Source organism: Telopea speciosissima, chromosome 3 (assembly GCF_018873765.1).
Source record: "Telopea speciosissima isolate NSW1024214 ecotype Mountain lineage chromosome 3, Tspe_v1, whole genome shotgun sequence".
Lineage (NCBI taxonomy): Eukaryota > Viridiplantae > Streptophyta > Magnoliopsida > Proteales > Proteaceae > Telopea > Telopea speciosissima.
This window is the reverse complement of record NC_057918.1, coordinates 5936559-5948941: the sequence shown is the minus strand read 5'-3', so window position 1 is coordinate 5948941 and position 12383 is coordinate 5936559. Positions and strand designations below refer to the sequence as shown.

The window sequence follows — 12383 nt, the reverse complement described above, 5'->3', positions numbered from 1 at the left end:
CTATTTGACTGCTCACCTTAAAATTGAAACGGGCCATACTTGGGCTAAATGGGCTAAGCAAACTATAATTGATCGATTAATGGTGTTGGCCAGGTGCACCGTGCACGTCAGGCTACAATAAACACTTTTACTGACCTTTTTTCATAATCAGGCTAGGTCTAGCACTGCACCGACTAATCGGTCGGTCCAATGTGGGGCTTTAACCGGTCCCGGTGCAGACCAGCATTTGACACTCCTATTTTGGAATGATAGCAACGTAGGACAGAGAGGATGATGTTACATCGGCTGACTTGGACCTAAAGAAAATCTCTGACCTGAATGGCATTTATGTCATTTCAATATTTATCAGAGTTGAAAATGTATTAGAACTTAGAAGGCTGGACTATCTTCGTGTTACACGATACACTGCTGCGGCACAGTTGGGTACACAAAGATGGCGACAGAAGATTGGAAATAAAACATTGTCATCGAGATGTGTGCCACTTCATCTATCTCTAATTTCACTTTCGTTTGTTTTGACTTTTAAAATCTTTTCTCAACCCAGCACTGGTGGTCGGATGAGACTTTGTATTTGTTTCCCTCACTCAAGTTCATTTCTCTGCGCTCTCCATTTTCGTTCTCGAACTTCTCTGCGAACCCTAGTTTCCACCATGGCTGGAACTGGAGAAGATCAATCTTCCTTCTCCGTCAACTCTGATGGTTCTGTAATTGATTCCTCCAAGTCTCAAGTCGACGGAGGCGTTGCAGTCGTCGATGCAGATGACTTGAAGTACGGATTCCAGCGACCTGAAATGTATAAGAGCTCTCTTGCTGGAACCGTCGATCCCTACGACCGTCATGTGTTTCTCTGCTACAAGAATGCCGAGAGCTGGCCTGCTCGAGTTGAAGACGCCGAATTCGATCGACTTCCCAGACTTCTCGCTGCCGGTCTTAAATCTCGCAAGGACGAAATTCAAGGAAAGGTTGGTTTATTTTTTTCAGTCACTGTCCTTTTTAGTACCTTGCTTACTTATCTTGTGAATTTCAGAAAGCTACGATCTGCTGTTTAGAGCTAGGATATGTGATAGGTTCTGGTGTTTTACATGGGCAGATTCGTTTGACGATATGTGAAGGGCGGGATGGAACAGAGTCTTCCAACGGAGATATAATGATCTTTCCAGATATGGTCCGATATAGGTAACTACTGGAAAATATAGTAGGCTTTGTTTCCGGTTGCAATGTTTTTTATTCCTGCTAGTTTTTTTTTTTCTTCTGAGATCGTCTCCTTCTTTGGGGTTTATTGATAAAGGGGTTTGACACACTTTGACGTCGACAATTTCGTTGAGGATGTGCTCGTAAAAGGCTCGGCTTGGGTTTCTGGGGCTCCTGAAGCCTTAAGCGGCTCACACATATTCGTGTGCTGTCATGGTAGCCGAGACCGGAGATGCGGTGTTTGTGGGCCTGCTCTTGTTGATAAGCTTAAAGAAGAGATTGAATCACGGGGACTAAAGGACCAGGTATTCGTCAGTCCGTGCTCTCACATTGGGGGGCACAAATATGCTGGAAACTTGATAATTTTCAGTTCGAATTTGGAGGGAAAAGTTGCTGGTCATTGGTAAGATTCACGTCTTAATTTTTTGCTTTACTTATTTTTCCTTTACGCCTCCTCCCTCCATCTTGTGTTTTGGCTTTTAAATATTCACGCGAAATCTGCTATCTATTATTCCCGGATGAGTTTCTCAGATATTACCGCTGTTTGATGAGGGATCGACTGAGTTATTTTTTTCTTTTCTTTTCTTTTCTTCCAGGTATGGTTATGTTACCCCTGATGATGTTCCCATTTTGCTGGAACAGCATATTGGCAAGGGAGAGATCATAGAACGGCTATGGAGGTAATTTTGAATGTGTCTATCCACTTTTGCACTATTCTTTTGTCCCAAAGTGCCAGTCTGAGTTTTATCTTGATATTCAATGGAAAATAAGTAAGTGCTGATTTTTCTGATAAACTAAAGTTGGTGAAGCTACTAAAGCTATTGCAATTAAGGAGATAGACTTGAGGGAAATGCGAGCAAAGTAATACCCTAAAATTTTATCTGAAAGAGAGAATCATACTATGTGGAATGAGATGTGGACCTTTTATGGATATAATTGGTTAGCGACAGTGCCATTTATGGTTGTCATTAATGCCTTTCTACTTCTAAGCATGACAATTGATTGAATAAAAGATTTGTTATTTACGGTTGGTCTATCCTTGCATGGGCATCGGACGAAGTTGCATGGCTTATCATCTCTCTTCTATTGTCCACATTGCAAGGGATTTGTGTATGCGGCAGCAGTAGTAGTTTATATAAGGACTGTATACATGGCAGTTATAGAAGTTATGAATGGACGAGTAGTTATTAGTATTATAACTAGAAGTAGTGGGTTATGTTGGGACTCTCTCAATTAATGAGAGACATGGGTAACTAGTAGTTATCTGAACTGCTTTGTAATCTTTAAATGGTGTTAAATATGAGGATTAAAGTAGACTTTGAATCCCAATCAATTACTCAATTGAGTAGTGAGATAGGCTTCCTCATCAAAGCCAGGACGCCAAACTTCGTTTGTAAAGCCAACCCCTTATGCCTATTTTATCTCTTCTATTTTAACTTGTATTCTCTCTCTCTCTATTATCCCTCTTGTCCTATCATCTCTCCTCTCTCCCATCATGTAGGTATCATTTGGTATCAGAGAGAGCAAATTACCTACACGCTATGAAGCAAAATTTCAACAATATTTGTGATATTCAAATGAGAAATTTTGCTTTGTTTGATGAAATCATGAAAAATATGTTAACATTGTTCGAGAAATTCGACTCCTTCACACAGATGGGTAGACCAAAGGAAGAGGTAGCAACCAATGTAATTGAGTTGCTGCTAATTGAAACAACCATGTGCACTTGTAGTGGCCAAGAAGAAGAGGAATCCCAAGCAATGCTGATCATGCACCACTTCTTTCAAGGTGATACCATTCCTTGCAATGAGATCGGCACGCCGTGAGATGACCATTCCTGCTTTGTTAATTAGGATTTTCTCTATTAAGAAATGGGATCCTAGGGGACCTTTACTTCCCTTAATTTCATTGTCCTTGAAGACAAGGACAATTCTAGGGAGAGGGAATGTTATGTGCATGGGCATTGTACAAAGTTGCATGGTTTATCATCTCTCTCCTATCGTCCACATTGCAAGGGATTTGTGTACGGGGTAGTTATAGAAGTTATGTATGGACGAGTAGTTATTGGTATTGTAACTAGAAGTAGTGGGCTATGTTGGGACTCTCTCATATAATGGGAGACGTGGGTAACTAGTAGTTATCTAAACTGATTTGTAATCTTTAATTAATGTAAGTATGAGGAATGAAATTGACTTTGAATCCCAATCAATTACTCAATTGAGTGGTGAGGTAGGCTTCCTCATCAAAGCCAGGATGCCAAGTTCGTCTGTAAAGCCAACTCCTTATGCCTATTTTGTCTTTTATATTTTAAATCATATTTTTTTTTCTCTCTCTCTATTATCTCTCTTTTCCTATCACGGTAATCCAATTGATTTTGTGTCCTCTCTCTCTCTCTCTTCCTATTTTCTCTTAATTCCTTATCATATCTCTTGATGTCTTCTTGATGTAATCCTATTATAGGAAAGAACGAGTTGGCTTGATAGGACAATTTCAAGGGGATGCGCAAATGCATAGATGTCTATGGTCTTGCATGGCAACAGAAGGGAGATCCCTATCGGTCAAGGAATAGTAGGGAAGGGTAGTTATATAAGTTATGGAGTCTTTACGTGGTTAGTGTGAACGGGTTAGCAATTATTTGTAAGTTGGTTTAATGTGATCGTGGGGAAGGATTGTAACTTTATTTATAGTTGTATTATTTAATGAATGGGATGTGTCTTTGAATCCTAATTATCTTCAGAAGTTATCTTGAATAGAGGTCGGCTACCTCTCAATAGGCCAAGACGGTTGCTTCGTTCATAAAGCAAAACTTAACCTGTTTGGTACTGAGCTCTTTGAGGGCCTTTGTTTATCCGAAAACTCAAAAAGGTAGTGTGAGTGCTGTTGGGTACAAAGTGATCCTCAACCGCCGAAAGAAACCTTGTTCGATCTCCTGTTGAAGTAGTCTCACCTGCAAATTTTCTTGCTCCGCTAATTTATTTATTTTAAATAAAAGAAAAGACAGAAACAAAACGTAACTTGTTTGGTACCGAGCACTTTGAGGGTCTTTCTTTATCCGAAAATGCTAAAAGGTAGTGAGTGGAGTTGGGCAAAAGCAATCCTCAACAGCCGAAAGAAGCCTTGTTCGGTCCCCTGTTGAAGGGTTGACTCACCTGCAACATAAGTTTTTTAAAGCTAGGTGAATTCCCCTTTTAGATGATATGAGAAGAGTGTTGGCTCACCTGCAAGTCTGCAACATAAGTTTTGCAAACCTAGGTGAATTCCCCTTTTAGATGATAAGAGAAGAGTGTCTTGGCCTATTGGGAGGTAGCTGACCTCTTCTGAAGAAAACTTCTAGAGATAATTTAGTATTCAAAGACACATCCCATTCATTGAATAATACAACTATAAATAAGTTTACAATCCTTCCCCATGTTCACACTAATTGCTACACACGATCACATTAAAACCAACTTACAAATAATGGCTACCAATGTTCATACTAACCATTTACAAATAACTGCTAGCTCATTCACACTAATCATGCAAAGACTCCATAACTATATAACTACCCTCCCCCACTATTCCTTGACCGATAGGAATTTCCCTTATGTTGCCATGAAACACCATAGGTGTCCATGCATGTGCGTTTGTTACATTCCTTCCCCCTTTGAAATTGTCATTGTCCTTGAGGACAAACTTGGAAACTGAATCACCTTCTGAATATTGGAATGAAGGGGGTTCTATCTTTACAACTAGGTTAAGTCTAGGATCATATGGGAAGGACATGCCGAATAATTGATAGATTTTCTCCCAATTATCATTCTTGTCCGTGAAATTGTCGGATACAACATCAAGGAGCCCTTCATAACCTCCATTTTCAGGAAGTCGTCTATAGCTGTTCTGATTTATAGAACGCTCTTCCAAGGATTGTTGGTTGTCAAACATTGTATTGAAGAGTTGGCACTCTGTATTTGCTTGAACATCCATTCTTGGCTGGCCATTACAATACTAATCTGATATTCGATTCGTTGAAGACGTTGCTCATTAGTCATATTTGGCTCTGGATTATGGGTTGATGCTCTCAAATTTACGTCGAACTCGGTGTTTGGGGTTGAGGACTCAATCTCTCGAATAACTCGCTGAGTTTCAAAAGAATTTGTTGTTGTCGAGTTTCGAGAGAATTTGTTGCTGTCTTTCTTGAAATGCACAGACATCTCCCTCCAGCTTCGTCACCCTTTGATCCATAACCGGCTCTGATACTAGATTGATATGTGGACGGTTTGGCTATCTTGAAGAAGACACGGATGCTAAGCAATGGAAAGGATTTAGGAACTAATTGGCTTAATTTGGAGGTAGTTGAGCTTCTTTTCTCTATAGAGAATTTGTTGGGGTTCAAAACTTATCTTCATTACTTAGGATAGGATAAATTAGTAGTTACCACTCTTCCCCGTCTCCATACATCTTCCACTACTTACTAACTTCTATAGTCCTATCAACTTCCTACCATGACTCCACATTCTACTAACTACTTCCCATGCAAGCTCCATGCATCATTATAGGGCCATGCAACACTATGCAAGCAACGCCATGCACCATGCATTGTTGGTCCGTAGCAATTCTTCCCCCTTAAGATTGGACCTTGTCCTCAAGCCACCAGTGGATTCTCTATATGTTCTCTTTTGAGAAACGTTGTCATGGTTTCCTCAATTAAGCCAAGAGAAGACCACCAGCTGAAGCAACAATTGAGGAGAGAAAATAGGAAGAGTTAGAGACGCTGGTTTTATGAAGAGAGTTATAATCTCTCTTCATGGTGTGTGTTTAATGCAAGATAGTCTTGGATAGACTTGATTGACTTGGGTTCCTACAATTTATCTCATGAGAAAGGAAGTCATGGCTTCCTCCGTAAAGCCAAGAGGAAGATAATTAAGCAAATGTAGACGCGCCAATACTTCAATACAATGTTTGACAACCAAAGACCCTTGGAAGAGCATTCTGTTAATCAAAACTGCTATTCATATACGTCTCTCTTCTTAATCCTATTACAATTTATCTGCCTCTTTGTTTTTTCATTGCTTCAAAGTACACATCTCTAAAGCCACAAAATCTGTAAAGGGTTGTGCAAAGTCTATGAAGAAGGTACTAACAAAAATGGTAATGTTATTCCCTACGGCAAGGTCCGAATGTTGTGAGATGGCCAGCGCTCAAGACAGTGATGCCTTTTTACTTCATTTATTGGGGTTTGGCCTACTAAGAAATTGGATCCCAGGGGACCGTTACTTCCCTTAGTTTCTTTGTTCTTGAGGACAAGGACACTACCAAGGGGGAGGGGATGTTACGTGAGTTGTAGGTGGAGGGAATGTTATGTGAGTTATGGGTGGTTACGTAGGAGGGTTATGCTTCTCAGTGGTGAGCAGTTATTGTAAGTTATTATAATAAGTTTTTAGGTGTTATATTATTTGAGTGGAGTAAGTTACTAGGAATTAAGGATGGTGAGTGGTTATAATAACTGTGTATGTACGTGGAAGATATGGAGTGAGTTGTAACCGGCAATGGTCTCTTATGTTGCCTTATTTATTGGTATTAAGAAATGGTGAAGATGCGATTGAATTCCTAAATTATCTCTAAAGAGATGAGGCTAGGTTTCTTCAATTAGGCCAACTCATTCTTTCCTATAATTTCTCTTCCTTTATATTATCTCTATTTTCTTTCTTCTTTCCCTCTCTGTACGGAACAAAATGTTTTCAATAGTGTTAATGTGTAGGTTATTTCCTAAACTTCTAAGTGTCAGCCTGGGTGTTCCTTTGACTGATTGCAGCTGGGCTAATTGATTTCATGATCTTTATTGACATAATTTGATTCAACCTTGTTGGCAAACAGTGTTTAGTATTCAATGGTTGCTATAATTTTACAGTAGGAGTACTTCTATTATATTAAATTTTGTTTACATCTCAATATGATAAGTTTCCATGTCTAAATGCTTGTGATGGAGATGAAGAAAATCAGTTCCCATGGTTCCTTGAAAATGTCATCGTGCTAAGTTGGTAAAGTCTAGGGAGGTGAAAAAAATCAGTTCCTGGAGCTGTGTTTGAAACCTGTCTTCATGTACCAACTACTGACTTCACTTTAAAAAAAAAACATTTTTTTGACGAATCTGAGTAGGGCCAGTTATGTTCGGTATGTTATCTTTAGGTCTGGGAATGGATTGGATCTACACATTTATGTCTGAACTTGATTTGATTACAAATCTATGGTAACCGAAATCAATAAACGAGCTATTGGATCCGAAGGTTTCAGTTTTGACTTGAGATCATAGTCATTGGCTTAATCAATAGTATAGTTATTTGATTACAAATCTGTGGTAGCCGAATTTAGTAAACGAGCTATTGGATCCGAAGGTTTCAGTTTTAACCTTAGATTCAGATGGGACTCTTATATCTCTAGATCTCAGGTTATGTTAGATTCAAACATGGGTTGAGACTTGGATTCTGATTCGATTGTTATACCCATCATAGTGCAAATGAGGTAATGCTATAATTAGATCTTTTGAACCCAAAACTGGGCTAGTTAATAGGTAATCATGATTAATTATGCTTTTATTAATAACAATCGTCTTTAGGAAACAGTGTAATACAATAATCTGTATAATGACTATGTTCAGAGCCAACCTTTATGAGATAACATTAGGAGATACAGTGCTAAATAAAATTATAATTGATTGGTAATTGGTTCTTAATCAAATCTAATATAGTTATGGGTACTCCTTACTGGATTAGTGTTGGATCTGAGAGGAGGGGGAAAGGAGTAAAAAGTGGAAAATGAACAAATGGCAATAGCAGAAGCTTGGGATAGTATTCTATTTGCTTAAGCAATAAGGAGTTGCATGTTAATAATCCATTGGTTTCTTAGATCATTTCTGGTATTGCCTCCTTAAATAATTGCTAAACTATTGTCTGTATTTTACTACTTCAATTCCCCAAGTGGTATGAGTTAATAATTGGAGATAGAGAAATTCACATTAAAAGCACATTAGACAAAGATTCCAGTGGGTAGTAAATATATCTCAGAACGTAGAGAAAGTGATTTTTTGTTTTGGGAAAATGATGTATACACCAACAGGTGTAATAGAACCTTACGTGCTAGCACCATATTGACCGTTGGATGAAATGGAATGCATTTTAACCATTCGTTCTCGTTGTTGATGCAGCACCCATGATCCACCGCCACTGCATGGCGTCTCCCCACTCCCCTCCTTCTCTCCCTCTCCCCTTCCTTGTTGTCTCTGGTTACCCCTCCCTTGTTGGCTCCGGCTCTCCCTCTCCCTCTCCCTCTTTCTCTCCCCACCCCGCCCCAGCACCTCTCCAATGGTCCCCACTCCCGCCCCCTCTGCACTGCCCCCGACTTACCCCACCCCTACTTTACAACTTCCCCGTAGCTACACCCACACCTGCCCTCCGCTCCTTCATCTCACTCCCACCCCAACCTCGTGCCCCCTGCCCCTGGTGCCCCTATGCTCACCATTGCTTACCTCCTCCCTTGTCCAACTCCCTCTCTTGCTCTGATACAACTCTTGTAGTACCCCTCTTTCAAATCGAGCAGAGAAAGGAGCTTTACATGGAGGAATTGCAAATCGAGGAACTCGATGACATTCCAACACCATTGTTTGTTTAGAGGACTCCTACATTACTACAGGGGGAAGATATTGGTAGCGGTGAAGAGTGGGTGGGATGACCACGGTATTGCATTATGGACAACCTAGCTCTAGTATCACTATCTTGCGGGTCACATGCTAATCCCCTTTTGCTGGAATTGCAATTGCAAGTGAAACCTCTAGCAGTGTAGACAGCGTCTTGGCTGAGAACATAAACCTCTACAACATGGGGATTGGCATCCATGTGTAGACAAACATTGGTAGGGGAGGGGTAATAAGAAACATTTCCCCATCGTATGTCTTTGTAATATCAGCCTTCATTGCGTGGCTGGGCCAAGAACTACCCCATGAAAGTGTTCTGATGGGCTGCTCATGGGGTGAGTCCCTCGCTGTGCTCCGAACTGATCAGCACTCATGGAACTGCAGGCGGAGGTAGGGGGCAGCAGGGTTGGGGGCGGGGCTGGCAGGGAGGAGCGGGGCAAGGGGAGTGAGGGGAGATTTGCAGGGTAGTGGGTTGCAGCGGTGAGCAGGGAAAAGAGAAAGGGAGAGATACAACGGCACTTGGTGCAGTGGCGGTGTAGGGAGAGAGATACAGCGGTGGATGGATTGAACGGTTGAGATGCTTCTCATCTCATCCAACGGTCAATTAGATGCTACTATGTAAAATTCCATTACACTCCGCTAGTGTGTAGATCCCTCTCCCTTTTGTTTTTTAACAGTTGGGGAAATGGAAGCAGAACTTCCTTTTGGTTCTCCTCGGAAATGACCATCATTTTGAACCCATTTTAAAGAACTTGGGAAAAAATAGAAGTAATGAAGAAAATTTCTAGTTCTAAGAATTTTAAAAGATATATATATATATTACTTTCAATGAGGTTTGCAAAGACTATTAGTTGAGTATACAAGTGTGTTTTTAAACAAATAAGCAACTACAAGTCCTTGATCCTGGGTGCTGTGGTGATTAGCAATCTGGGATGTTATCATCATCTTTTAACAAAGAGCTGACAGTAGACCAAATATTTGACTGAATTCAGTCCTCCATTTCCCAAATGTTTGGTTGTTGGCTTGAGGTTATCCTTCCCATGATAAATTCCTACTCGTCCAAAGAAATGAACTACTGGATCCTCTCAAATGGGGGGTTGGGGGGAGGAATACTGGATCAGAGACGATGTGCACTTCCCAAATCAGTTCTGAAGTGAATCAAATAAAAATGATCTTTCTATCAACCGAGTTATTATGGGAAAGTAAGATCCATGACTTATACCAAACATCATGGCATTTGATTTGTCCCGACTGTTCTTCCTAGCTGTCCTTTTCTTTTTTTTTTTAATTTTCTTCATGGGCTCCATGCTTCTTGATCATTGGAGTTTACTGTGGTTTGTAATGGCTCACAGGATATAATTTCATTCTATTGACTTATGTTTCACTGGTGTTAAATGTGTTGGATGCTTGGATCCCATTGCTATCACTCCCTTATTCCCATTGTTTATACCATATTCTTGTTGAGCAGCCAATTGCTCGCATTTTTTTTTTGGGGGGGGGGGGGTGTGGGGGTGTTGGGGGTTAAAGCTCTTTTCAGGTTGAAAGGCAGTATCAAATTTGCGACATTGTTGCCTCATGATTTTGTTCATCTTGGCAATGTTTTGGATGGGATAATACCAGTAGTCTTCCTTAGTGTCAGACAAACTAACAGATCCAATTTAATTTCAATGAATTACAGGGGTCAAATGGGTTCATCCAATGAAGAGGAAAATAAAGATGAGCAGAAGCCTCAGGAAAATGGTGGAATGGCTTACAATGGAACAAACTTGGAAAAAAGGGAGACTGAACCAAAAGAAAATAGCAGTGAATGGAATATGAAGGATGGAGGAAGCTGTTGTCAGGGTGCTAATGGGTTTACTTGTTGCAGGGATGAAAAGGTGGAAGTTAAGAGTGAAATTGCAGGAAAGAAAGAAAGACAAGGTACAGATGTGTGCAAGAAGAAGTTTGGCAGTCTCACAGCTTGGGCACAATCATGGGAGCAAGGTGATATTCTCGCAGCAGCTGCTGTTATTGGAGCTGTGGCATCTGTTGCTGTGGCTTATAGTTTCTATCGGAGGTCAGGCTGATATTCTATTGGCATGTTTCCTTTATTAGTGTCTATGCAAGGCTGGTGAGAATGTTATAATAATTATCTGGTCTTTATTCTTTTCTGTAGGAGATGAGTATGTAGATCTCACTCTTGAGAAGGATATATAGAAGATAGTAATCTTTTCATGCCCATTATCCTTCAGTTAATTTACTTATTGACAACTTCAAAATACTAATATACCCCACACATGGTTGTACTTTTTTCCTTCTCTTGGTAAATCACTGTTTATCAAGTATCTAGCAGATATTTAGAGGTTAATTAAAATGACTCTCTCCTACATGACACATACAGGTACCACCTAGACATCCTTATCAAGTTTCTCTCTCTAATGTCTCTGTTGGTGGTGCCAAGAATCCAAACCTCTGCTCTCTCTGTATTGCTGCTGCCATTAATCCGAACGGGGCTATTAGTCTAAATTGGCCACGCCTCACAATTTTTTTCCAGCTTAATAATAATATGGGAGAATGTTCTGTGCCGCAGTGTAGGCTGCGCCCAGGCACATGGGCAGCCTGTGCAGGGGAGTAGGATGGTCATTGCACCTATCCCCATTTGCCTGGACACAGCCTGCGCTGCAGCACAGAGAACAGCAACTCTAATAATATTAAGGGAGAGGGATAGAGTCGATAGGCACACCCCGTGGGATGAGGTATCATACAGGAGGGATTAAGGCGCCATTTCAAAGAGGAAACAGTGAGAGGTAAGACACAGAGGGTGTTAATGAAAAGGATACGAAATCACTGCTTGATCGTATGGTCTTTAAACCAGCATTTGGGCCAATGAGGGAGCATGCCTGGGTATCCATCCAAGGGGTGGGGGTGTTATTTCACGCTAAATTTATTCCGTCCGCTCTTTCATATGTGACTACGGGTCGAACCAAAACAAAATATTTTTTCTTGGCAGGTGTAATCCGTTGGACATAGATCTAATTTTTCAAATTTTTTTTTTGATTACTTAGAATCTTTTTTTCTCCCCCTCCAGGGGCTATCAAGATACCACTGTGCTGAGATAGCTTATCTGTTTCTCCCGTGAGAGGGCGTAGAGGGTTCTACCAAGCAGGGATCTTTTGTTGATTTGGATCCATCGACCTACACGTCAAGTGTTTGCCCACCCAGGCGATGTGATCCTTTGATCCTAGGGTCAATTTTGTGGTTGAAGAGGTTCTCTCTACCATAGGCGGAGGAAAACTTGTTTCTTCACTAATTAATTGATGGCATTGTCTTTCATAAAAAAAATAATGAAAGACAATGATAATAATAAAATAAACTTACAATTTATTTGATACCTTAAAGGATATCTCAATAAAAAAAACCAGAAAATAACACTTTCAACTACCTGTAGGCTGTAGTAGAGTTCCCATAAAAAAAATGCCCATGGCAGAGGAGCCAAATTTCAGTCCGAATCAATTTGAGCGACCAAAATCGATTGGTTCAGCCT

General features: G+C 40.5%; 1 protein-coding gene across 1 annotated transcript; it reads left to right on the top strand.

The window, feature by feature from the left end:
* The first annotated feature begins 547 nt into the window (after positions 1–547).
* Positions 548–11146, top strand: LOC122655788. The gene is made up of 5 exons (XM_043850123.1): positions 548–962; positions 1091–1176; positions 1289–1594; positions 1788–1871; positions 10539–11146. The coding sequence occupies exons 1-5, from the start codon at positions 558–560 to the stop codon at positions 10924–10926; spliced, it is 1269 nt and encodes a 422-aa protein (XP_043706058.1). The 5' UTR covers positions 548–557; the 3' UTR covers positions 10927–11146.
* Positions 11147–12383: the final 1237 nt, after the last annotated feature.